Source organism: Somniosus microcephalus, chromosome 10, assembly GCF_052327205.1.
Source record: "Somniosus microcephalus isolate GS21.2 chromosome 10, FLI_Smic_1.0, whole genome shotgun sequence".
NCBI lineage: Eukaryota > Metazoa > Chordata > Chondrichthyes > Squaliformes > Somniosidae > Somniosus > Somniosus microcephalus.
Window position 1 is genome coordinate 167,704,876 of NC_140996.1, and position 26,752 is coordinate 167,731,627.

The window sequence follows — 26,752 nt, forward strand, 5'->3', positions numbered from 1 at the left end:
ACTTGGTTGAAAGCCTTATGAAAGTTGGTGAAAACAAAGTAACTGGGTTTTCCCTGAATCTTACAATATTCCATGATGAAGCCTCCACACATTCCTCACAAGAGAAAAGTAAATCTGATTCCTTTCTGGTTACTTAACAGGTCTCCACAACCTCTGATATATGTGCCCTACCTAACAAGCCACTGATATCAGTAGTTTTCAATCTCACTAGAATATTCCTAGATAGAAACAACTGTGCTTTGCAACACTGAGAATATGCATGTTTCATATAAAATCTTGTTTTTTAACCTCAAATGGGCAGCTCCAATGTGAGTTGATGGTTCCAGACACTCACCTCCAAGATCATTACTGTCCCTCAATTGATTTGATGTTATAAGTTACATATGTGATGCCATTCAGCCACAATCCCTTTACTGCAATACTATAAAATAAAAACTTCTTGCATGCAGATGGCAACACTGGAATTTCCAAAACCAGTTCAACATTCTAAACTGTGTAGTTAAATCATATTACAGGAAAGGGAACCGAAATCTAATTCTGATTGGTTTAGATTAAATTGGTTTTAATAGGAGCAGATGGGATGGTTTGTTAGTGCAGATGAAATGAACTGCACGATGTTATTGGCAGATTCGACAGAGGGCACGGAGATCGAAGTGTTACCCGCTGGAAATTGGGCGAGGTGAATAAAATAAAATAATCATTCGGCACCTGTGCCGGCTGTAGTTAAGGATACCATGGGAGCTCTTTTTCGGGAGAAAGCGTTTGCTAGCACATTTTCTGCGTCTCTTCCCCCTCCGCTCAGTAGTTAATAGGATAGTGAAAAATATAGCAAGTGAAATTTGGGGGAAGAAAACCGCAAAAGACGGCGAGTATTTGAAATGAATTGGAAATAGCAAGTAACTGGATGAGCTCAGTGATATTTTTGGTTGTCTAAGAGAATACGTACTTCCGGTTATTGGGGCTGTGCTGTTCACATTGTTTCACCGAACTGCCTTATTATTATTTCGTTACTTCAGCTCTTGGCTTCCGGAACAGCAGGACTCGCCACCCAGCCAAGGTAGGAAAACACATCTGGAAATGTTTCATTTTCAACTACAACCAAAGAGCGTTTGAAGTCACTTTGTGCAGAACTGAGTATTTGTGCATTATTTACTCTTTTAAGCAAATTTTCCTCAAAGATGTAGATCTATATCGATCTGTAATTTTATTTGTGGTGCTTGCGAGTCACACCGCTCCGCAAAACTGGGGTGATTGGCAGTTTAATCCGCCTCCTTTATTAATGCTGCAACTGACTTTTGCCTCCTTTATAACAAATCAGCCAAACGTTACTTTTGTGCTGTGCCCGGACTCACAACTGGTATTCCGATGAAGGCTGTGGTTTTTGTGTAGCCGTTGTCTTTGTAAAGATCACACGTTTGGTCTTCTGAAACGGCGGAGATAAAAGTGATGAAGTGATTGCAGAGACTGGGCTGTAAGTAAGTGAGTGATGTAACCGAATTGGAAATCAAGATTAGCTACGTATTAAAGATATGTGACAAAGCCGACAGCCGGCTGCCAGCGTTAATATTGTAGAACTAGCTTGAACCTGTGCACCCGAACGTGTTAGAAGCCTGCTTCAAGAATGCGGTTCAACATTATTTTGACTGCCATCAACTAATGTTTGAAAACAAAACTGCACCTGTCAGACTGACTGCGTGTAGCGTAAATCAAAGGGAGCAGACGAGGTTCCCATGTCTGGCAGTACCATAGGGTTATTTGGTCTAGGTGAATGATTTTCTCGTCGCTAGCCTTTTTGTTACCCCAAGCGATTGCTTCATTGCACAACGTTATGGATTAGACAGACGCACACAGACGCATTACACCACCATTGGTGGACCAGGCTTTCTCTTCGCATTTCTTTTGCATTGCAAAGCCAACCGCCGTGTGACCTTTTTATTCTCAAACATTTTTTTTATACACAGTTCAGTTGTGTCTAAATACTATTCAGGTGCAGATTGCTTTAGGGCGGGCTTGCGTTTCATTTGCTGTCATATTGAACCGTTGCCGGATCGTAAACTTGTACATTGGAATTCTATTTGCCTCTAACAGGGTCCCTTTCCAGGCAACGCCGAAGAGGACAGCAATTTATTCGGTGCGACTGGTATCGTAACGTCGACCGACCGTCTGAGGGAGCTCGGCACATCGGCAGCGTTGAGAACGGATACTTTACTGCCCAACAAATGAGTGCCAGGATACACAAGGATTTGCCGCTTGCTTTGTCCTCTTGCACGGGAAACAGGAACTTTTCTCAAAGCAATGGTACCTGTGTGACCGAGGTGGGAAAGTTAATACACTCGTTCTCCGCCACTGTGGTTCTTATCGTGTTAGTGACGCTGATATTCGGCGTGATCGCCGTCTCTCTCATCACCTTTCACTTTCACAAAAGCAAGATGAAGAAGCGGAAAATGCAGAGGGCTCAGGAGGAGTACGAGCGCGACCACTGCAGCCCCGAGGCGGCGAAAGGCTCCTCGCCGGAGAAGGGGAGTGTGATGGTGAGCCCGGGTCCCAAGGCGGCAGCAGCCTGCCGATCTCCCGACATCCACAATAAAACACAGACACTCGACTCCAGCAGCGCTCCCGAGATAGAAGGCTCGGAATCGGACCTTCACTGTACAGATACTCCGAGGAATCCAGTGATCCAATCCATGCTTTTGTAATGAACTATCGCCCGACTGCAGAAAAAAGACTGTTGTGTAAAATACTTGAACATAGCATAGTTTCAAGAAAATAGGGGGGAGGGGGCGGCGACAAACACGGCGCATGGCAAATCACATTAAGCCCGAATTCCTATTTCTGGAAATTAAGTATCTGTGTTTATAAAGAAGACGCACATATAGCAGAAATGTATGTCAGTTAACTCTGGATTTCCACTTAGATGTATATTTCGTAATTTGATCGTCTATATGTAAAGTCCGAGATACCCGGCCAGTTTCACAGTGTATGTAAAGTGTAAATGAGCGATGGAGACCAACAGGGACATTAGACCAACACTCACTTTGAAGACTTTATACACCCGAGAAGAGACCCGCGGATTCCGTAACAACCGGACTGAGGCGCTGTCCATTGATTATAATATATTTGTATAAATAAAGGCAACCATCAAACTTTCCAGTTGCTTTATTCAGCTTCCTAAATATTACGATGTTCGATCCTTTTGTAAGTGTGGCTTTGAATTCAGTGTTCTCGAAGATTGGGCACACTTTCTGAACCGCAATTCTAACCATATAAAGAACCCGAAAGAAAATAGGAAGGAGTGTTTCCGTTAGCTATATGATCTAACGCTGTTATACCCAGATTTATAAGACTCAGAATTAGCAATTAGCATTACTGATCTCAACTTTGTTTCAAACTTCAGCAGATTTCATGTATGGCCAGTCGCCATTTTAAAGCTTTTCTTTAAATGGTTTTAAGCTCGCTATGCCTTCAGTTTGAGGATATTACCCACTTTAGCGACAATAAGATTTTTTCTACGAGTTTGATCAAACGTTTCAATTGATAGGCAATTACAAGATGGGTAATATAAATCTTATACTGAGCTATAAACCATGAAAAAAGGCGCACTTGGATACTAAGTGGAGAGGAGGCCATTATCGGTTAATCAATAACAGCGTTTTATAAAAGGCTGTCTTAAAAGCTTTAGGCGCGTCCTTAAGACCATTTAGGACTGAGATGAGGAGAAATGTCTTCACTCAAAGGGCTGTGATTCTTTGGAATTCTCTACACCAGAGGGCTGTGGAGGCTCAGTCATTGAGTATATTCAAGACAGAGATCATAGATTTTTGGATACTAAATGAACCAAGGGGTATGGGGGTAGTGCGGGAAGGTGGAGTTGAGGCCAAGATCAGATCAGTCAGTCATAATCTTATTGAATGGCGGAGCAGGCTTGAAGGGCCGAATGACCTACTCCTGCTCCTATTTCTTATATTCTTAAGATAGTCTCTGCAGCATCATTGGTAACAGATAGGTCCCATTGCGGTAGAGCAGCATCAGAGAGACGGGTCACTCCACTGAAGTTTCAAACCCTTAGAAACGTTTGCCTGAAGTATTATTAGAGTGCAGCGCTTTTATTTAAGTAACGGTTCATGTAAGGTGAAATGTTAATGTAAACTAGCAGTGAAAGGCGGTACTCTAGCGGCCCATGGGCATTTTGCCTTCTAGGCATTGCGGGCTTGGCTTTCAACAATAAAATTTCGAGTCATGTGAAAAATGTAGGAACCTATGTTTTATGGCTCCATTTTGTAAAATTCCACCAGGTAGTGCCTTTGTTAGAGCATGTAGCAATCGATTGGATCTGATGTGATTGGAATGGCATTTTGATTATCTTATTTTACAGTAATGATGTTTCCTCGAGATGTTTAACGCAGAGATTTATGCAATAACACCACATCAATACTGCACTGACTTTGTTAAATAATTAATTGCGATCGACAACGAGTAAAAGAAATCTTTGTAGACGTTACTATTACGGCCACCTTGTATATTTCAGGAGCAACGGGCAAACGATGACAAGCGACCGCCCCTGTAGTTGGCGCGCCCCTTTTAATATGGAGCTGTCCGCAGCCTGTGGTGCTGAAAAGCAAATTCCCAGGAGAAGGTCGTCTGTCTGCACGTTTGGCTCCTAACAAACCATCACATACCAGGCAGCCATCTAGCAATTTTCCTGCAGTCAGACAGCTGCCACAGTCTGACTAGTCGCATCATTTCCTTTGTAACGATTAACCACTCCGGAGAAGTTCGTTATTAATAGTTCGCCATCTGGATTATAAATGCAACGGAGCTCTCCTAAAATCCCATCCAATAAGATTGTTCATTAGGATCAACTTAGTTTCCTTCCAAAGAAGACTTCCCATTACTGCAATATTTTAGTTCGGCTTGCCATTACTGCTGGAAAATAGTATTGTGTTATTGAGAGTATACACATGGGCTGTTAAGCCTAATGTCAGATTTGTCCAACACTAAACCAACGTTCTACTTGCAAAGAACATTTTTGTTTGTAATTTATTTTAGATTATCAGCACTGAGTGCTGTGATATCTTTTGGATTAAGTTGCAGTATTGCAATACTGGGCTAAATTATCACCGTCGGTATTTGATGATGCACAAGCATAAAAGTTTTAATCTCCAGGGAAATCTTGTAACCTCGATTGCCAGAAAGTGTTGCTCTTCTGGTTTTAAGTATCCCCTAGACACCGTTTATCTACACAATTTATATATTTCTTGATGTTTACTCATTGAATGGATTTCTTTATTAGAATGTTTAATATTTTAATAGTAAAATCCCTTGGTTATAAGCACATTGCACCAATCGTAACACTAGAATTGACAATGGTGGTATAGGTTTATTTGATTTAGCTGAACTACAATTATAGCTTGCATTTAAATGGTCTGAGGTTCTTAGCTTTCAATCGTGTGTTAATTTTACCACACACCAATATATTCACTCATTGGGAAAGATGAATTCGTGCTTTTAAAAACAATTTCCATAAAAAGGAGGGACAGATGACTTTCCGAATTTTTGAATCACAATGTAATTATGTTTTTTTAATACTGCAGTACAGTTCGCTGGTCTAGTTTGAAATTGGTAAACAAAATACTACAGATAGAAGAGAAATGGTTAACTTTCAACTATTGCACGACAGCCGTTTTGGGGGGGTTCAATAAGGATCACATGTTGCGTTAATGATTTTTCTTTTAATTTTTGTGAATGCAGTCAGTGGTGTACAAAAAAAATGTAGGTGTTCGTTGTGATTGAAAATGCCCAATACAACATTTATGAGAGCTTCCTTTGTCGGGGACTGAGCAAAGTTTGTAACAAAAATTAACATCATATTAATAGTTCGTACATCAATCCACTTTAAACACGCTGATTGATTTCAAACCAACAGAGATTCACGGCGAGGAAAAGGAGAAGAAAAAAACTAAAATGGACATTCTGTATAATGGCGCTCATCAACATCACTAAATACTTTCTCTGCTTCCCCGCAAATTAATGCTAGCAGGGTAGTAGCATTTGATTCCCCGTGTGAGGGGCGTTCTCTACTGCTGAACAGTCCCTTGTTGATCTTTCTCTTGCTATTCAGATCCTTGATTTCACAATTGACTTCAATGACCTCGATGAAGGTTGCTCGTTATCAAAGTTGTTCTGACCGTATCAAAGCCTTAAACTGATAGGTCATGTGTTAATTCTACCGTGGGTTTATTCTGGCCGCGCTTGAGCTCACAACTTCTAGAATCTATTAGGCTGTCCTTCCTGCGCTAAAAGAGCCATCCACTTTGTCCCACCCCCTGCCCCTTCTCCACACCCCTTTAACTTGTTTTTCTTTTTCAATTATTTATCCACTTCCCTTTTATGGATTCAGCTTTTACCGCTGTTTTTGGTTGGGCATTCCATGTCCTAACGACTCAACTGGTGATAAGATCTACATAATTTCCAACCATATGAATGTAGATTTAAAGGTTCTAGACTTGTGGGGTGGTCTATGTTTCAAAAAATTCTGGGGAACAATACTGGCAGTGTCGGAGTCAGCATCTTCATTGACTTGACTGTCAGTGTGTATGTATTGGGGGCCATGCAACAAGGATCATGAACCTAATCATTTATCACACTTAATAGAACGTTCCTTACAGGACTAGCTAGATACCGCCTCTGCCCCTTACAATATCTGAGAATTTGATTAAAGCCAAGACAACAGCAAGTTCTGCTTCCCTGACTTATGCTAGTGCACGGTTTCTCTTCTTACTTTTAGATGCAATGAGTGTATGGCTAAATGTGCACCTGTAAGGTCTGATGAAATGAATGCCTAGACTTGTACAGCTATTCATTTTAGAGGGTGAACCGTGTTTTGGTGCCCAAGGGTGAAAAGAGACAGCGGCGAGTGTGTTGACTTGCCTGCCCTTGCCAGGTCGTTGAACGTTTTCCGGCACTGATCTGCAGTTCTGGGGCCGAGGTGGCTCCCAGTGCCACTAACAGCTCCCTTCACAGGGCACTAAAGACATTTTTCTGTGGTTTCCTCCAATGGATACCCAGCAGTATTTATTTCCTTTGCTGCATCTCCTCCAGCAGCATCCGAGGGTCAGACTCAGTGAAATTGTGTGCTCTTCTTTCTGCCTTCTTACAATGTCTAGCTCCCTTCTTTGGGGGCCTGTGCCTGGTCTTCTACTTGAAGACGCACTTTAAAAGTGGCACACAATCATACACGAGCCGTCCATTACAGCTACCAATCAACTTCGGCTTACCTGCTGCTCGACAAACTTCCGGCTGCAATCTACAGTCATTCCTGACTTTTTAAAGACTACACTCCTAATTTCTAAGTCTATTACTCTCATCTCACACGGGAGTTATGCTATTGAACAGAGCCAATGGGTATTTAAATAAGCTGACTCCACAACTTACAGCGGATCAGCGCGGGACAGTATCAGTCTCAGGGGAGCAACACTGGCATGAGTGGTCCCATGGAATTTCGAGGCCCTGATAGCCACCTCCAATTCGTACATCCTGCATACCATCTTGCCAGGCATTGTCAGCTTTAAAAATAGTAAGAGATAAGTTAAATATGTATAGGTAAAGGAATGTATATAAAATATAAAACGGTGAATCCCATTTATAGTTTTCACTGATCGATAGACTGAGTTGTGAAATTGAATCCCAAAAGCACCAGTAAAAATCACAGAATACCATTTGATAAAAATGGAATTTGACTTATTTAGCCAGTGTAAATCAGTGGTCCTAATGTTATCACCGACATGGCTTAACCCCGCCCCCGATATAGTTATAAAGCAACAAATCCCCTGACTCGCCTAACAAAGCCTTAATGAAGTTTCATTTCTGCCTTAAATAACAACAGAAAATGCTGGAAACATCGAGAAAGAAACAGAGTCAACGTTTGGGTCGAGGACCCCTCGTCAGAATTTTTGCCTGCACGCCTGACTTCCTGTTGTCACTTTCGTCTCACACTTTTGTCTTCTTCTTCGTTTTAATTTTCTATGTCCATGTTTCTAATTAATTTCGCCTCTGCTAGCTTGTCATGCTGAATGCAAAATCGCAGGTGGCTCTGGTGGCAGCTTTCTTCTCTGTGCCAGCTCAGCTGCCAACTTGCTTTTCTTGACGTCTTTTTTTTCTGATAGGCAAATCTGTTTTAAAGTTTTACATTTGATTTATTTTTGATTTGTATATTTACATATTTAGTTTATGTTTCTCCCCGTTTGCTTCCTGACTCGCCTCGCTCTTATAAGCGCCCTGTGCCTCCTGCTCGGGGTCTCGGCTGTTTTAGACCTGTTTATTGGACCCACTCTGCTTCTCCCCAGCCCCTGCTTGACCACTCTCCCTGTCTCCCAGGATCTTTAAAGCCTCTGGCTGGTGCCCGACGCTACCCCAGCTCCTTGCTGCTCCCCGCGGTTGCCTGGCCGGCCAGCAGCCTACCCAGTCTCGGCTACATTTGCCTCTCCCGGCGCAAACCCCCAGGAAAAGGGGGTTTCCCGCCGATGTTACGGGATGAGCGGGAGAACCCCCGCGGAAATTCAACTCGTGGTTCGTACAGTCAAACTCAGCCCACTCGATATCTACCGCTGTAACTCATGGACCGAAACAGTCGGTTCAATTTTGAAACCAGCAGTTGGCCATTAAACTGTATTAGTGCGTCGAGTGATCGTAGACGCTATAATCAGGCAGTCGGTGAAAAATAATTATTTCTAAATATATCCTGAACCTGTTGTTTAATGCTAAGAACATCATCTATTTATAAAAGTGTTCTGTCGCCCCGCTGTTAATATTCTATGTTGGAGGCTCAATACTATCTTCTCCAAGCACAGATGTGTTATTGTTTGGACAATTCCGTTCGTCTTGCTTTCCCATCGTCCCTCTGCACAAATACCTGTGCAAAGAGCTTCATTTCTGGAGTTACCATCCCCTCTGCCATGAAACACTTTTTGTCTTTGCGCCTTTGTGTTTGGTTAGAGCCCCTGGTCCAAGTCTAACCTATGAGTTTCTCTGAGCCCCTCTCCACTCTATGTCCAATCGACGTGTATTCTGGTTAAACGGGAACAAATTAACATTGCTATGTTATTGAGAAAAGGTAATCGTTTAGTGACAGTAACGGCTGCCGTATTGAATACAATCTCCAAGCAGACAGGTTACTGCTGGAGCACGTTATCCGCAAATCCGTCCATACACTCAGTCACCTTTTCTCTATATATTCTCTCTACAAACCCGTGAAAATTGTTTAGACTCGAGAAACTAATTCGCATTACTTATCCAAAAAAGGTTCTGAACCTAATATTTGAAACTGCTTTGTCATCATATGTGAGCTATTTGTATGAATTCTTATTAACCCTGATTTTTTGGACATTTGATACAGTAAGATTAATTTATTCGAAATTTTTGGTCATTAATGGAACTATTTAAACATTTCCAACAAAGATGCTAACACAGGAAAACGAGTACCTAGCAGTAGCTCAGTGCAGAGGTGGCTACAATTTCTTCCTGGGCCTCTTTGAGGATACCATGGAACCTCGGGGATCACTCCCACATTCTAACCTGGGTAAACTTGAGGTGATCCAAAACTCGGCTGCCCGTGTCCTAACTCACACCAAGTTCCATTCGCCCATCACCCCTGTGCTCGCTGACCTACATTGGCTCTCGGTTAAGCAACGCCTCGATTTCAAAATTCTCATCCTTGTTTTCAAATCACTCCATGGCCTCGCCCCCCCTCAACTCTGTAATCTCCTTCAGCCCAACAACCCCCCCCCCCCCCCAAGATATCTGCGCTCCTCTAATTCTGGCCTCTTGAGCATCCCTGATAATAATCGCTCAACCATTGGTGGTCGTGCCTTCTGTTGCCTCGGCCCTAAGCTCTGGAATTCCCTGCCTTAACCTCGCTACCTCTCTTTCCTCCTTTAAGACGCTCCTTAAAACCTACCTCTTTGACCAAGCTTTGGTCACCTGCCCTAAATTCTCCTTATGTGGCTCAGTGTCAAATTTTTTGTCTTGTAATACTCCTGTGAAGCGCCTTGGAACATTTTACTACGTTAAAGGCACTATATAAATACAAGTTGTTGTTGTTTAAATCCTTGTTCCCATGAATTTGCATGTCAAGTTGCGAGCACTAACCAATCCTTGGCCGGAATTATTACCTTGGAATCGGGTCGGGTGCGTGTGGGGCGCTTAGAGAGGGTCGAGAACACAATGTTCTGGGCACCGCGTTGTTCAGAGTGACTTTAACTTAATGGCCCCAATTGAAAGACTCATGTGCATTTCCTGGCCCTATTAAATGGTGTGGGTCTGATGACGTCATCGATCATTTGTTTCCAGCACCAATATTTAAAGCAGCCTTGCACTCAACTCATTTGTAGGTTGCTAGAGAACAGTGGAACCTGACAAACAAAGGCCTGAATACTGTTATAAATTAGCAAGGATGGATAACCAAAGGCAGAGGGCTGCACCCCCTTTTCAGTCTCATAGAATCATAGAGTCATAACGGCACAGAAGGAGGTCATTCAGCCCATCGAGTCCGTGCCAGCTCTCTGTAGAGCAAGCCAGTCAGTCCCATTACCCCGCTCTATCCCTGTAGCCCTGCAAGTTTATTTCCCTCAAGTGCCTATCCAGTCTCCCCTTGAAAACATTGAGTGTCTCCGCTCCCACCACTTCTGTCGGCAGCGAGTTCCAGGTCCTCACCACTTGCTGCATAAAAAAGTTTTTCCTCATATTCCTCCTGTATCTCTTGCCCAGAACCTTAAATCTGTGCCCCCTAGTCCTTGTACCATCAATTAGTGGGAACAGCCTTTCCGTGTCTAGCCTATCCAAACCTGTCATAATCTTGTACACCTCTATCAAATTACCCCTCAACCTCCTTTGCTCTAATGAAAACAAATCCAGCTTCTCCAACCTGTCCTTGTAGCTAAGATCGCCCATCCCTGGAATCTTTCTGGGAAATCTCCTCTGCACCCTCTCAAGTGCCTTCACATCCTTCCTAAAGTGTGGTGACCAGAACTGGACCCAATACTCCAGTTATGGCCTAATCAGCGCTTTATAAAGATTCAGCATAACTTCGCTACTTTTATACTCAATACCTCTATTTATGAAGCCCAAGATCCCATATGCTTTGCTAACCACTCTCTCAATATGTCCTGCCACCTTCAGGGACCTATGCACATTAACTCCCAGGTCCCTCTGTCCCTGCACACTCTTTAAAACTGTGCCTTTAAGTGTATATTGCCTCTCCCTGTTCCTTCTGCCAAAATGCATCACCTCACACTTCTCTGTATTAAATTCCATCTGCCCATTCTGCTAGCCTTTCTATGTCCTGTTGCAGTCAATTGGTATCATCCTTGCTGTTTGCCACCCACCCCCCCAAGTTTGGTGTCATCGGCAAATTTAGAAATTCTACTCTGTATTACAATATCCAGGCACACTCTGGTGGAGGCAGTCAGAGCACACAGGGTGGTCCTCTTCCCTGCTGATAGGCAAAGGAGACCTCCACAAGAGACCAAAAGAGCCTGGCTGGATATAGCTGAGGAGGTCAGCATCAGGGATGTGGTGAGGAGGACCTAGATCCAGTGCAGGAAATGATTCAATGATCTCATGAGGCCAGGAAAGGTGAGTCCAATGCTACACTCACCTTCATCCTGATGTACCTGTCAACACTTCCCCATTACTCTGCCTTCCCAAGCCTACTCCTGCACATCATTCCTCGTACAAATATGCCTTGCACGTCCAACCATCCCTCTCTCATATGAACATACATACGAACATACGAATTAGGAGCAGGGGTAGGCCACTCAGCCCCTCGAGCCTGCTGATCTGATTACTCCACATTCCCGCCTACCCCAGATAACCTTTCACCCCCTTGCTTATCAAGAATCTATCTACCTCTGCCTTAAAAATATTCAAAGACTCTGCTTCCACCGCCCTCTGAGGAAGAGAGTTCCAAAGACTCACGACCCTCTGTGAGAAAAAATTTCTCCTCATCTCTGTCTTAAATGGGCAACCCCTTATTTTTAAACAGTGACCCCCTAGCTCTAGATTCTCCCACAAGAGGAAACACCCACTCCACATTTACCCTGTCCAGACCCCGCAGGATCTTATATGTTTCAATCAAGTCACCTCTTACTCTTCTAAACTCCAGTGGATACAAGCCTAGCCTATCCAACCTTTCCTCATAAGACAACCCGCCCATTCCAGGTATTAGTCTAGTAAACTTTCTCTGAACAGCTTCCAATGCATTTACATCCTTCCTTAAATAAGGAGACCAATACTGTATAACTGAAGCATAACCTCCCTACTTTTGTATTCAATTCCCCTTGCAATAAACAATAACATTCTATTAGCTTTCCTAATTACTTGCTGTACCTGCATAGTAACCTTTTGCGATTCATGCATTAGGACACCCAGATCCCTCTGCATCTCAAAGCGCTGCAATCTCTCACCATTTAGATAATATGCTTCTTTTTTATTCTTCCTGCCAAAATGGACAACTTCACATTTTCCCACATTATACTCCATTTGCCAGATCTTAGCCCACTCACTTAACCTATCTATATCCCTTTGTAGCCTCCTTATGTCCTCTTCACAATTTACTTTCCTACCTATCTTTGTGTCATCAGCAAATTTAGCAACCATACCTTCAGTCCCTTCATCCAAGTCATTTATATAAATTGTAAAATGTTGAAGCCCCAGCACTGATCCCTGTGGCATACCACTCGTTATATCTTGCCAATCAGAAAGTGACCCATTTATGCCTACTCTCTGTTTCCTGTTAGCTAGCCAATCTTCTATCCATGCCAATATGTTACCCCCTATACCATGAGCTTTTATTTTCCGCAATAACCTTTGATGTGGCACCTTATCAAATGCCTTCTGGAAATCTAAGTACAGTACATCCACCGGTTCCCCTTTATCCACAGCACATGTTACTTCCTCAAAGAACTCCAATAAATTGGTTAAATATGATTTCCCTTTCACAAAACCATGTTGACTCTGCCTGATTACCTTGAACTTTTCTAAGTGCCCTGCTATAACGTCTTTAATAATAGCTTCTAACATCTTCCCTATGACAGATGTTAAGCTAACTGGCCTGTAGTTTCTTGCTTTCTGTTTTCCTCCCTTTTTGAATAAAGAATTTACATTCACTATTTTCCAATCTAATGGAACCTTCCCCAAATCTAGGGAATTTTGGAAAATTAAAACCAACGCATCAACTATCTCACTAACCACTTCTTTTAAGACCCTAGGATGAAGTCCATCAGGACCCGGGGACTTGTCAGCCCGCAGCTCCAACAATTTGCTCAGTACCACTTTCCTGGTGATTGTAATTTTCTTGAGTTCCTCCCTCCCTTCCATTTCCTGATTTACAGCTATTTCTGGGATGTTACTTGTATCCTCTATAGTGAAGACCAAAGCAAAATACCTGTTCAATTCAACTGCCATCTCCTTATTGCCATTATTAATTCCCCAGACTCACTTTTTATAGGACCAATGCTCACTTTGTTAACACTTTAAAAAAAATATCTATAGAAACTCTTACTATCTGTTTTTATATTTCTAGCTAGCTTTCTCTCGTACTCTAACTTTTCTCTCCTTATTAATCTTTTAGTCATTCTTTGCTGTTTTTTATATTCTGTCCAATTTTCTGACCTGCCACCCATCTTTGTGCAATTATATGCTTTTTCTTTAAGTTTGATACTATCTTTTAACTTTTTTAGTTAACCACGGATGGTGGGTCCTCCCCTTGGAATTTTTCTTTCTCGTTGGAATGTATATATTCTGTGTATTTTGAAATATCCCCTTAAATGTCTGCCACTGTAACTCTATTGACCTATCCCTTAACCTAACTTGCCAGTTCACTTTAGCTAGCTCTGCTTTCATGCCCTCATAATTGCCCTTATTTAAGTTCAAAATACTAGTCTTGGACCCACTCTTCTCTCCCTCAAACTGAATGTAAAATTCAATCATATTATGATCGCTGCTACCTAGGGGCGTTTTCACTATGAGGTCATTAATTAATCCTATCTCGTTGCACAATACTAGGTTTAGTATAGCCTGCTCTCTGGTTGGCTCCAGAACGTGCTGTTCTAAGAAACTATCCTGAAAACATTCTATGAACTCCTCATCTAGGCTACCTTTGCCCATCTGATTTTTTCAGTCTATATGTAGATTAAATCCCCCATGATTATTGCCGTACCTTTCTGACAAGCTCCCATTATTTTTTCCTTTATACTCCATCCTACCATGTGATTACTGTTAGGGGGCCTGTACACCACTTCCACAAGTGACTTCTTGCCTTTATCATTTCTCATCTCTACCAATTAAATACATACTTTGGTTCTGTCTTCACAAAGGAGGACACAAATAACCTCCCAGAGATGTCGGGGAGCATAGGGTCTAATGGAAGGGAGGAACTGATAGAAATCAGTATTTGTAGGGAAATGGTGTTAGAGAAATTGATGGGATTGAAGGCCGATAAATCCCCAGGACCTGATTATCTACATCCTAGGGTACTTAAGAAAGTGGCCCTAGAAGTAGTAGATGCATTGCTGGTCATCTTCCAAAATTTGATAGACTCTGGAACAGTACCCATGGACTGGCAGGTAGCTAATGTTACCCCACTGTTCAAAAAAGGTGGTAGAGAGAAAACGGGGAATTACAGACCGGTAAGCCTGACATCGGTAGTGGGGAAAATGCTCGAGTCCATTATAAAAGATGTAATAGCAGAGCACTTGGAAAACAGTGACCGGATCGGACAAAGTCAACATGGATTTACAAAAGGTAAATCTTGCTTGACTAATCTACTGGAATTTTTTGAGGATGTAACTGGTAAAATAGATAAGGGAGAACCAGTGGATGTGGTGTATTTGGACTTTCGATAAGGTCCTGCATAAGAGATTAGTGTGTAAAATTAAGGCACATGGGATTGGGGGTAAGGTATTGACTTGGATAGAGAACTGGTTGGCAGACAGAAAGCAAAGAGTTGGAATAAACGGGTCTTTTTCCAAGTGGCAGGCAGTGACTAGTGGGGTACCGCAGGGATCGGTCCTTGGACCCCAGCTATTCACAATATATATTAATGATCTGGACGAGGGAACTAGATGTAATATCTCCAAGTTTGCAGATGACACAAAGCTGGGTGGGCGTGTGTGCTGTGAGGAGGATGCTGAGAAACTCCAATATGATTTGGACAGATTGCGTGATTGGGCAGAAGCATGGCAGATGCAATAAAACGTGGATAAATGCAAGGTTATCCACTTTGGTTTCAAAAACATGAAGGCAGATTATTATCTGAATGGCAATAGATTGGGAGAAGGGGAAGTGCAACGAGACCTGGGTGTCCTTGTGCACCAGCCGCTGAAGGTAAGCATGCAGGTGCAGCAGGCAGTTAAGAAGGCAAATGGTATGTTGGCCTTCATAGCAAGAGGGTTTGAGTACAGGAACAAGGATGTCTTGCTGCAGTTGTACAGGGCCTTGGTGAGGCCACATCTTGAGTATTGTGTGCAGTTTTGGTCACCTTCTCTGAGGAAGAATGTTCTTGCCATGGAAGGAATGCAGCGAAGATTCACCAGGCTGATACCTGGGATGGCAGGAATGACGTATGAGGAGAGATTGGGTCGATTGGGCTTGTACTCGCTGGAGTTTAGAAGAATGAGAGGGGATCTCATTGAAACTTATAAAATTATAACAGGACTAGACAGACTAGATGCAGGAAGGATGTTCCCGATGGTCGGGGAGTCCAGAACCAGGGGTTACAGTCTAAGGATAAGGGGTAAGCCATTTAGGACAGAGATGAGGAGGAATTTCTTCACCCAGAGAGTGGTGAACCTGTGGAATTCTCTACCACAGAAGGCAGTAGAGGCCAATTCATTAAATATATTCAAGAAGGAGTTGGATATATTTCTTAAGGCTAAAGGGATCAAGGGATATGGGGAGAAAGCAGGGACAGGGCACTGAATTTGGATGATCAGCCATGATCGCATTGAATGGCGGAGCAGGCTCGAGGGGCCGAATGGCCTACTCCTGCTCCTATCTTCTATATTTCTATGTTTCTATGTTTACCCAAACCGTTTCTACATCCTGGTTTCCTGAACTTAGGTCATCCCTCTCTATTGTGCTAATACAATCATTAATAATGATGGCAAGCCTACATTTCGTTGTACTGCACTTGTGCACTAACAATGACAATAAAGTTGATTATTATTATATTATTATTAATTAACAAAGCCACCCTTCCACCTTTTCCCACCTTCCTGTCCTTCCTAAATGTCATGTATCATTCAATATTCAGGTCCCAATCTATGTCATCCTGTAGCCATGTTTCTGTAATGACTATCAGATCATATTTATTTATTTCTATTTCTGCTATCAGTTCATGTGTTTTGTTTTGAATGCAACGTGCATTCAGATGCAGAGCCTTTAATTTTGTCCTTTTATTATTTTTGTATCCTCTAACCTTATCTGTTGATTTACTCTTAGATTTGTACTCTCTATCCCTTCCTGTCAAGGTCTGTTTATCAGTTCCCATATTAATACCTTTCTCTCTTGCCTTGTCTCTACTCTTTGATTTACCACATCTTCCCAAATTTGAACCCTTGCCCCACTATTTAGTTTAAAGCCCTCTCTACCGCCCTAGTTATACGACTCGCCAGAACACTGGTCCCAGCACGGTTCAGGTGAAGACCGCCCCAGTGATACAGATCCCACTTTCCCCAGCACTGGTACCAGTGCCCCAGGAATTGAAACCCATTTCTTCCACACTAGTCTTTGAGCCACACATTCATCTCTCTAATTTTATTTACCCTATGCCAATTTGCTCGTGGCTCAGGTAATAATGCAGACATTATCACCCTTGAGGTTCTGCTTTTTAATTTAGCCCCTAGCTGCTCATACTCTCTCAGCAGAACCTCTTTCCTAGTTCTACCTATGTTGTTGGTACCTACGTGGACCACGATCACTGGCTCCCCACCCCCCCCACCCGCCCACTGCAAGTTCCTCTCCAGCCCAGAGCAGATTTCCCGAACCCTGCAGGCAACACAGCCGTCTGGACTCTCTCTAAGTACATACTCACATCCCCATCTGACTAACCACCCCTGACACTCACCCTCATCCTAATGCAATCATGGCAAGTAACATCACAGAAGGAGACCATTTGGCATTGTCACCCTTTACATGCCCTCATAGTAACCTTCTACAGATGTAACCCATCCATTCCTTACACTCATTCCATCACTCTCACTCAAACTTCACTTCTTTCCCTCCTTGCAGGAGAAAAGAGCCCAGAACAACAAGGAGTGGTGGGGAATTGGAGGTGGCCCTCCAGTCTTCGCACTATTAACAGTAGGAGGGGGCTCTGGAGATCTCAAGAGTTGGAGAGATGCTGGCGGTGGGAGATGGAGAGAGGGGGACATCCCAGCAACCTGGTAACAGAATTACATCTCATACAGCCACATGGCATACAACGTTCACTCATATGGTGACTGATGTCAGCAGCCAGTGAAATGTCATCATGTGCATAATGGTAACGTAACCCATTCTTATTATAACACTTCTAATTCATCTCTTTACTCTCCCACAGGTCCATCAACTACCGCCACCACCCCACACCCCCCACCCCACTGTGCAGCCAGAGGAGGAAGACAACTCTTCAGAGGAGCCTCTAGCCTCTGACGGTGCACCGTCAGCAGACCCAAGCGCATCCAGCACCAGCGCAGATACGCACATCTCGGTGGGTCCTTTGGTGTCTCACAATTCACAAGTGAGCAAGAGCAGATGGTATTGACAGGGACAGCAGTGGAGACTACTCGTCGGAGGGCGTAGGATTCTCCTAGCTCTGCTGAGCTGTGTGCAGACGCTGAGCCTCGGGGGCCATCGAGAATGAGGGTGATCTTGGAGAGGGAGCAACAATTGCAGGAGGCTCTGGCATCTTTTGCAGCCATGATGTTTGCAAATTTTCAGAGGATGGAGGAGTCCATCTCCAACATGAGCACCACCATGTTGCAGGCGATGGCGATGATGTGCTGTTCCATGGAAAGGATGGTCACCTGCATGGAGCAGCTAATGCACCAGTCACATGAGCACATGCTAGCCACAGGGGTTGCACCTTGTAGAAGCACCTGGGAAAGCAAAATGACACAAAAGTTGATTCACCCGGGTTTATACATGGGTTTATGAACAAATGTTAGTGTTCAGTTTCAGTTATTTTGATGACACACATAAATGTTTTACTTTGCACCGCTTTTGGGTTGTCTATTTTTGCCTCAAACCTTGGAAGTGGTTTGTCACTTGGAGTGATGAGACATTACTTAACCTCGAGCATTGGGGCTTTGGGTGAGAGGAATGGATTGATCATTGTAGGGGTGCTTTATGGTGTTGTTGGGGGGGTACTTAGTATAGCATGTGGCAGGGAAATGGCTGCATTGGAGCAAGTTAAGTAAATCTGGCCATGATGAGGCCAGCCTGGGCCTCCCGGGCAGCAATGTGCATCGCTGCTGGTGCCATCTCCACCTCAGGTCCCTCCTCCTCCTCCTCCTCGTCTTCCACCTCCACCTGCTCCTCCTCCTCCTCCCCCTCCTCCTCCTCTGAGGCCGTGCGCTGTGTGTCTTGCTCCTCCTGCAGCTCCAATCCTCGCTGCTGCGCTATGTTGTGCAGCACGCAGCAGACGACAATGATTCTGGTGACCCTGGCTTGTGCGTACGGAAGGGCTCCTCCAGATCTGTCAAGGCATATGAAGCGCATCTTCAGCATACATATTGTTTGCTCTATGACACATCAAGTGGAGATGTGGCTCTCATTATAATGCTCCTCGGTCTCATTACTTGGCATCCTCAAGGGTGTCATAAGCCACATCTTCAGTGGATAGCCCTTGTCTCCAAGCAGCCAGCCAGTAAGTCTGTTTGGAGGTGCGAAGAGCTGAGGGAGGGCGGACTGGCGCAGCACGAAAGAGTCAGGGAATCTAGAGCACACATGCATGGTGAATTTTTTATGGTTGCGGACGAGCTGCACATTGAGGGAGTGGAAGCCCTTGCGGTTCACAAACACTCCTGGGTGATGAAGGGGGTGCCTTTATGGCCACATGTGTACAGTCGATGACACCCTGCACCTGTGGGAAGTCAGACAGAGCCGCAAAGCTGAGCGCCCACTCAGTAACACTGGCCTCATCAGTGGCAAAGTTGATATAATTGGCTGACTTGTGAAACACAGCACCGGTCACCTGGGTGATGCATCTGTGGGCGGCCGACTGAGCGATCCCACACATGTCTGCTGCAGATACCTTGAAGGAGCCTGAGGCGAAGAAGTTGAGGGCGGTGGTGACTTTGACAGCCACTAGGAAGCAGTGTCCACCAGGCAGCAGGTCTTGTTCCAGCAAGCTACAAATGTCTGCCATGACCTGGCGCGATAGCCTGAGCCTCCTGAAGCACTGTTGCTCAGTCATGTTGAGGAAGCGCATCCTCTGCCTGTATACCATGTGTTGGTGGTCTAGCCTCCAGCACGGTGCAGCCCTACGCTGATGCCCTCTCTCGTGTGGAGCATCAGGTCTTTGAGGAGAAGGTTGGTGGTGTTGCTGCTGCTGCTCGTGTGGCTGCTGCTACTGGTGGTGGGGCTCATCTTGGTCTGATTCTGATGACCAAGGTGAGACAGTATAAATGGCACCCATGCTGATGTAGTAGATGGCAGGTAAAGTGGAGATCAGGGGGCCAATCCCTCAGTGTTGTGATAGTGAGTAGCAATGTGGTGAGAGTGGCTTCTGCGGTTTCAAAAATGACCTGCAAACTGCTGACACCAAAATCTGCGGATAAAATGGAGAGAGCAAGAGCCTTTCCATGAAGCAAGTAATGAGGTGTAATGTTGCAGTATTTATGTGCTTTTCCCAGCTGTCAACGAATGAACTCGCCAATGGCCACCGAGCTTGCATCTCCCCTTCACAGGCGAGGTACCCGACCACCGTGAATCCTGTGCTCCTGCAGTTAAAGTCACAAGCTGGTGTTAAAATCATTCTTAAGGGTCTCTCAACAAGCACTTAATGATTTCAATGAGGTCGCCCGCCTTTGCTGATCGGGTCCGTATCGCACCTTCAAATCCGCCCGAGGTAAATGCGCGAGGTGGCGGGATGACGACGGGTTCCCGACGTGCTCGCTATTTCTGGGATTTTTATTGCCGACCTGCCCCCAAACCCGCACGCTTGGCAACGGGAAAATTCTGGCCCTTGTGTTCTGATATAGGGATAATGTACCAAATGGCCTTTAAGACCATCGGGAAACTTTTGTTCCCAACCACAGGAAGAAATTCTGAGCACCAGTTATGGACTCCTGTACGCTAAATGATCGGTAGTGATACGGCTCTTAGCTGAGCCGTTGAAGGATATACCAGTTGGAATTTGCCAGAGGAGTCTGAGAACCATAGAATCATAGAAATTTATGGCACCGAAGGAGGCCATTCGGCCCATCGTGTCTGTGCCGGCTGAAAAAGAGCTATCCAGTCTAATCCCACTTTCCAGCTCTCGGTCTGTAGCCCTGTAGGTTGTGGCACTTCAAGTGCATATCCAAGTACTCTTGAGGGTTTCTGCCTCTACCACCCTTTCAGGCAGCGAGTTCCAGACCCCCACAACCCTCTGGGTGAAAAAAGTTCTCCTCAACTCCCCTCTAATCCTTCTACCAATTACTTTAAATCTATGCCCCATGGTTATTGACCTCTCTGCTAGGGGAAATAGGTCCTTCCTATCCACTTCTACCACCCTTACGTTAAGAAGTGTTTCCTAACTTCCCTGTTGAATGGCCTGGCTCTGATTTTAAGGTATGTCTCCTTGTCCCAGCAGAAAAAGGTTCTCTCTATCTATCCTATAAATTCCTTTCAAAATCCTAAAAATCTCATCAAATTGCCCCTTAACCTTCTATATTCCAGGGAATACAAGCCATGTTTATGAAATCTTTTCTCATAATCTAACTCTTGGAGTCCTGCTAACATTATGGTGAATCTGCACTGCATTTCCAAGGCCAATATATCCTTTCTAAGGTGCAGTGCCCAGAACCGTACACAGTACTCCAGATGTGGTCTAACCAGGGCTTTGTTTAGCTGTAGCAAAACTTCTTCCCCTTCATATTCTAGCTCGCATTCCATTAGCCTTTTAGATTATTTATCGTACCTGGCTACCACATTTTAGTGATCTGTGTACATGGACCCCTAAATCCATTTGGACCTAGAATCATGGAATAGTACAGCACAGAAGGAGGCCATTTGGCCCATCGAGTCTGCGCCAGCTCTTTTGAAGAGCAATCCAGTTAGTCCCACTCTCCCCACTCTTTCCTACAATTTTATCTCCTTCAAGTATTTATCCAGTTCCCTTTTGAAGGCTGGTTCTTTGGCCAATCACCTTAAATCTGAGCCTTCTCGTTATCGACCCTTCAGCCATTGAAAAGTTTCTCTTTATTAAATCTATCTGAAGCCCTCATGATTTTAAACATCACTATCAAATCTCCTCTTACCCTTCTCTGCTCCAAGGAGAACAACCCCAGCTTCTCTAGTCTATCCACCATTTAAATAAAACTTGGATCTATCCTATTTTTGGTCCAAAATGGATGACCTCAAACTTACCTGCCATAGTTTTAAACACTCACTAAATCTATCAATGTCTCTTTGTAATTTTATGCTCCTGACTACATTACTTACTATCTTTGTGTCATCGGCAAACTTGGATGTTCTGACGAAAGGTCATCGACCTGAAATGTTAACTCTGTTTCTCTCTCCACAGATGCTGCCTGACCTGCTGAGAATTTCCAGCATTTTCTGTTTTTACTCCTAACCAGGTCAATAATTTGTCTTCAATTCCATGAGCTTTAATTTTAGCTAAAAGTCTCTTATGTGGAACCTTATCAAATGCCTTCTGCAAGTCCATATAAACTACATCTATTGACATTCTCCTGTCTACTTCTTTAGCTACTTCCTCAAAAAATTCAATTAGAATCGTTTAGACATGACCTACCCTTTACAAATCCATGCTGGCTCTCTCTAATCAGCTCAAATTTCAGTACTATGTCCTTAATTATGGATTCCCCACAACAGATATCAGACTTACAGCTCTATGATTTCCCAGTTTTGCTCTCACACCTCTCTTAAATAATGGAGTTTTCCAACCTAAAGGGACAATTCCTGAATCGAGAACACTTTGGAAGATTATGGCTAAAGCATCTGCAATTTCCTCACCTACTTCCTTTAAAACCCTGGGGTGAAAACCATCAGGTCCTGGGGATTTATCTGCCTTCAGTGCCATTATTTTTTTCTAATACTGTTTTCTTGATTACGTTAACTTTAGTGAGTTCCAGTCCTTGATTCATTATTAATTTCCCTGAAATGTCAGGTATATTATCCTCTTCCTCTACTGTGAAGAATGACAGTCATTATTCAATAAGTCTGCCATTTTCTTATTTTCATTTGCAATATTATCCCCAAACTTTGTGTCAATCTTGATATCCCTCAGTTTCTTTTCCTTATTCCATTTTACAGCTCTTACTATCTTTTTGTCTTCCTTTGCTGTTTTTTATATCTCTCCCAGTCCTTTGGATTTACACTATTCTTTGCACTTTTAAATACTCTTTCCTTTAGTTTAACATTATCTCTCGCCACTTTTGTCGACCATGGTGGTTTTATTTAGTAAGTAGAGCTCTTTCCCCTTAGGGGTATATATTTATCCTGTATTAAGCTAAAAAAAATGTTCAACTTCTCCCACTGTTCATCTGTAGTTTTACCCGATAACAGTTTTGACCAGTTTGCTGTGTCAGTCTGTCTCATCCTGTTAAAGTTAGCCGTACCAAAATCTAGAATCTTGGTTACAGTTTAAGGTTTCTCCTTTCAAAACCTAACATTGAATTTGATCATATTATGATCACTGTTAGATAAATGTTCCCTCATTGTTAGATTATTAACTAAATCTGGCTCATTACTCATTGCTAAATCTAGTAAATAAGGAGGATGTATAGAAACATTCTAATACCTGGCACAATGAGGAAAAAGGGTTTACTAAACCACTCTGCAATCTATACATTAATATATGATACATAAAATGTATTTTAATTATCAAATGTGTTTTTTTTGGCAAAAGATGACATTACAGGGCAAGGACCCCTGACATGCTCCCTTGACATGGGGTGGGGTGGGGTGGGGGGGGTGGTGGGGTGCGGCAGCTGAGTGAAGACCCATGGGTCCCACCAGAATTTAAAAGGCCAGTTTAAGTGGGTCAAAACCCCAGCTGAACTGGTTTCTACCCCAAATTCCAGCCCCCCGCCCAGGTGGAAATCAGTCGGTTTAACATAATTATGGAAAGAGAACGGAAAATATCGAAGGTAAAAATGTTCAACTGGGGAATAGTTAATTTCAGTGATTTAAGAAGGGACCTAGCACAGGTAGATTGGAAAAGGCGATTGCAGGATAAAGCAGTTATAGAGCAATGGAGGGCTTTCAGGGAAGAGATTGTTCAGGTAAAACTAGGCATATTCCTTTGAAGGGAAAAGGTAAAGCATCCAAAGCTAATGCACCCTGGATGACAAAGGAAATAAAAGTTAAAATTAAACAGAAAAAGGAGGCTTATGACAAATGTCAGGAGCAAGATTCAGTTAATAACGAGGAAGATCATGGAAAGTACAGAAGGGAATTGAAAAAGTTAATACGGGAGGCAAGGAAAGGTTACAAGAAAAGATTAGCAGGCAACATTAAATGGAACCCTAAAACATTTTATAAACATATAAATTGTAAACGGTTTGCGAGGGAAAAAGTTGGGCCTATTAAGGACCCAAAGGGAGATCTTCATGTTGAGGCAGAGGACATGGCAAAAGTATTAAATGAATACTAGAAGGACAGGGGCAGCAGGCGCATGGGAACACCACCACCTTCAAGTTCCCCTCCAAGTCACACACCATCCTGACTTAGAAGTATATCACCGATCCTTCATCGTCACTGGGTCAAAATGCTGGAACACCCTACCTAACAGCACTGTGGAAGTACCTTCACCACACGGACTGCAGCGGTTCAAGAAGGCGACTCACCACCACCTTCTCAAGAGCAATTAGGGATGGGCAATAAATGCTGGCCTTGCCAGCGACGCCCACATCCCATAAAACAAATAAAAAATTAAAAAATACTTTGCATCTGTCTGCGCAAAGGAAGGGGATGAGGTGAATGTTACACCAAAAGGGGAGAGGGAACTTATGGACAGCATAATAATAGATAGAGAAGACGTACTAAAAAGATTAGCATTACTGAAAGTTGGTAAGTCACCTGGTACAGATGGAATGTGTGATAAATCCAGAAAGTGGAACAAGGAACTCAAAGAGGCTAGATGTTAGAATTAACATGAGTACTTTATTAACAACTGGGAAACACGTTTACAAACAGCCTGCTTCAGCATCCTGGCATTCCACCTTGTGCTGACCTATACAGGAAGCAAACCTCTGACATTAACAGGAAGCAAACCTCTGACCTTAGTAACAGCATTGGCTACAACACCACCTGGTGGATAACCTTAATCATAACATCCCAGATTACTATATCCCTCCCACCTTAAGATTTCTTAACAAACAACCATTCCTGAGGGTCACATAAGGAGTCTCCATTCATCATGTTCCATACTTGATGAATCTAACAGTTCAGTATCAATCTCTCTGGTGGCTTGTGAGCCCTTTGTGAACGTCTAACAGTAAAGTCCCTGCTTGTTTGTGGTGAAGCCACCAGCTGCTCCTGAGCAGTGCTCAGAGTATCTGACTCTGCAACGATGGTTTCCTCTTGACGGATAGGTTCCTGTGGAATTATCTCGGTCCCTGGTGGTGGCACCACAGATGCACTTGGATAACTGGGGGCAACCCTGTCTTCAGTCATTGCATCTGGAACCTTCATTTCAATTTCCCCTTGTCTGGGAAGTATCTGATCTACATGTCTGCGTACTACCCTACCATCTCTCAACATGACCTTGTATGATACTGGACCTGTCATTGAGTCTATGAAGCCAGGAATCCACTTTGGTCCATAACTGAAATTCCTGGTAAGGATTGCATCTCCTTCTCCAAAACTTCGGCTCTTTGTTCTTTTGTCATGGTTCTCTTTTTGTTTGTTTTGTCTGTTTTCCATTTTCCTTTTTAGGTCTGGGTGGACAAGGTCAAGAGTGGAGCATAGTCTATGACCTAATAACATCTCAGCAGGAGAGAGTCCTGTGGTGGATTGAGGTGTTATTCTGCAGCTGAACAGAAACCGTGACACTTTGGCTGCTAAACTCCCTTCTGCACTTTTTTTCATCATCTACTTAAATGTTTGTACGGCTCTCTCCGCAAGTCCATTTGAGGACGGATGATATGGAGCCGAGGTCACCTGCACTATGCCATTTTTTCTCAATAACTCTTTTGTCTCTGTACTCACAAAACAAGTGGCATTGTCACTCACCACGATCTCCGGTAGCCCTTGATTACTGAAGCTCCAACGCAGGCAGTCTATAGTACTAGTGGTGGAAGCAGAATTTACAGGATAAACATCCATCCATTTGGAATGTGCATCAATGATTATGAGGAACATCTTCCCCATGAATGGACTTGAATAATCTAAGTGCAATCTTCTCCATGGTTTATCTGGCCACTCCCAGGGGTGGAGAGGAGCCGCTGCTGGTGCCTTCCGGTGTTCCTGACAAGTGCTGCATGTCTTGACTAGATTTTCTATCTCCTCACCTAGCTTTGGCCACCACAAGTAACTCCTAGCCAAGGCTTTCATACGGGAGACCCCAGGATGACACTGATGTAGTTGCTCTAGGATAGACTGTCGTGCTGGCTGTGGAATAATCACTCATGCTCCCCACAACACGCAACTATCCTGCACACTCAGCTCTGTTTTCCTGACACTGTAGGGTGTGAAGTCAGCCCTTTCCGGATGCTGTGGCCATCCCCTCACCACATATTCTCAAACTCTAGACAGTACTGGATCTTTACCTGTCCATGTTCTTACTTGCTCTGCAGTCACAAGTGCCTTGTCAGTGTCCTCCAACATCAAAACTCTGCCCTCTGGAGCTGCACGGATAGGTGTGCCTGGCAGTGGAAGATGGCTCAAGGCATCTGCATTCCCATGGTACTTGCCCACCTTGTAGATGATGACATACTCATATGCCCTCAACGTCACTGCCCACCTCTGGATCCAGGGTGACACCATCTGTGGAACTGCTTTCATTTTGTTGAAAAGAGAGAGAAGAGATTTATGATCGGTGCATATGGTGAACTTCCTGCCATATATGTACATGTGGAACCTCTGTAACCCAAACATTACTGCTAACCCCTCTTTGTCTAACTGGGAATAGTTTTTTTCTGCTGGTGTTAGAGTTCGGGACATAAACCCTATTGGTCTTTCAGTTCCATCTTCCATGCAGTGTGAAAGAACTGCCCCCACCCCGTAAGGTGAAGCGTCACAAGGGAGAATGATGTCTTTCTCTGCATTGTAGTGAACCAGCACATCCGACGACAGCATCAGTTTCTTGGGCTGTTCAAATGAAACCCCCTGCTCCTCTCCCCACTGCCACTGTGTCTTCTTGCGCAGTAGTTTGTGAAGAGGTGCTAACACAGTTGACAAGTTTGGTAAAAACCTGTTATAATAGTTCAGCAGTCCCAGGTAAGCTTTTAACTCAGCCACATTTGTAGGAGCAGGGGCGTCCTGCAGTGCTTGTCCCTTCTCCTTGAGTGGATGGAGCTCGGTGGCATCCACTCTGTGTCCCAGGAAC

At 43.8% G+C, this 26,752-nt stretch overlaps 1 protein-coding gene across 2 annotated transcripts; it reads left to right on the forward strand.

Annotated features, from left to right (window-relative positions):
- The first annotated feature begins 618 nt into the window (after positions 1–618).
- Positions 619–5,815, forward strand: LOC147111836 (uncharacterized protein C11orf87 homolog). Of its 2 annotated transcripts, none has more exons than XM_085999112.1 (2): positions 619–1,057; positions 2,089–5,815. In XM_085999112.1, the coding sequence occupies exon 2, from the start codon at positions 2,220–2,222 to the stop codon at positions 2,694–2,696; it is 477 nt and encodes a 158-aa protein (XP_085855238.1). In that variant the 5' UTR covers positions 619–1,057; positions 2,089–2,219; the 3' UTR covers positions 2,697–5,815. The 2 variants fall into 2 exon arrangements, with proteins under 2 accessions (XP_085855238.1, XP_085855236.1); XM_085999110.1 differs by lacking the exon at positions 619–1,057 and adding an exon at positions 1,073–1,764.
- The last annotated feature ends 20,937 nt before the right edge of the window (positions 5,816–26,752 follow it).

Coding starts and splice junctions, on each gene's coding strand:
- LOC147111836 (XM_085999110.1), top strand. CDS start 1,731: ATGTCTGGCAGTACCATAGGGTTATTTGGTCTAG. Junction 1,765..2,088: donor CATAGGGTTATTTGGTCTAG/GTGAATGATTTT, acceptor TGCCTCTAACAG/GGTCCCTTTCCAGGCAACGC.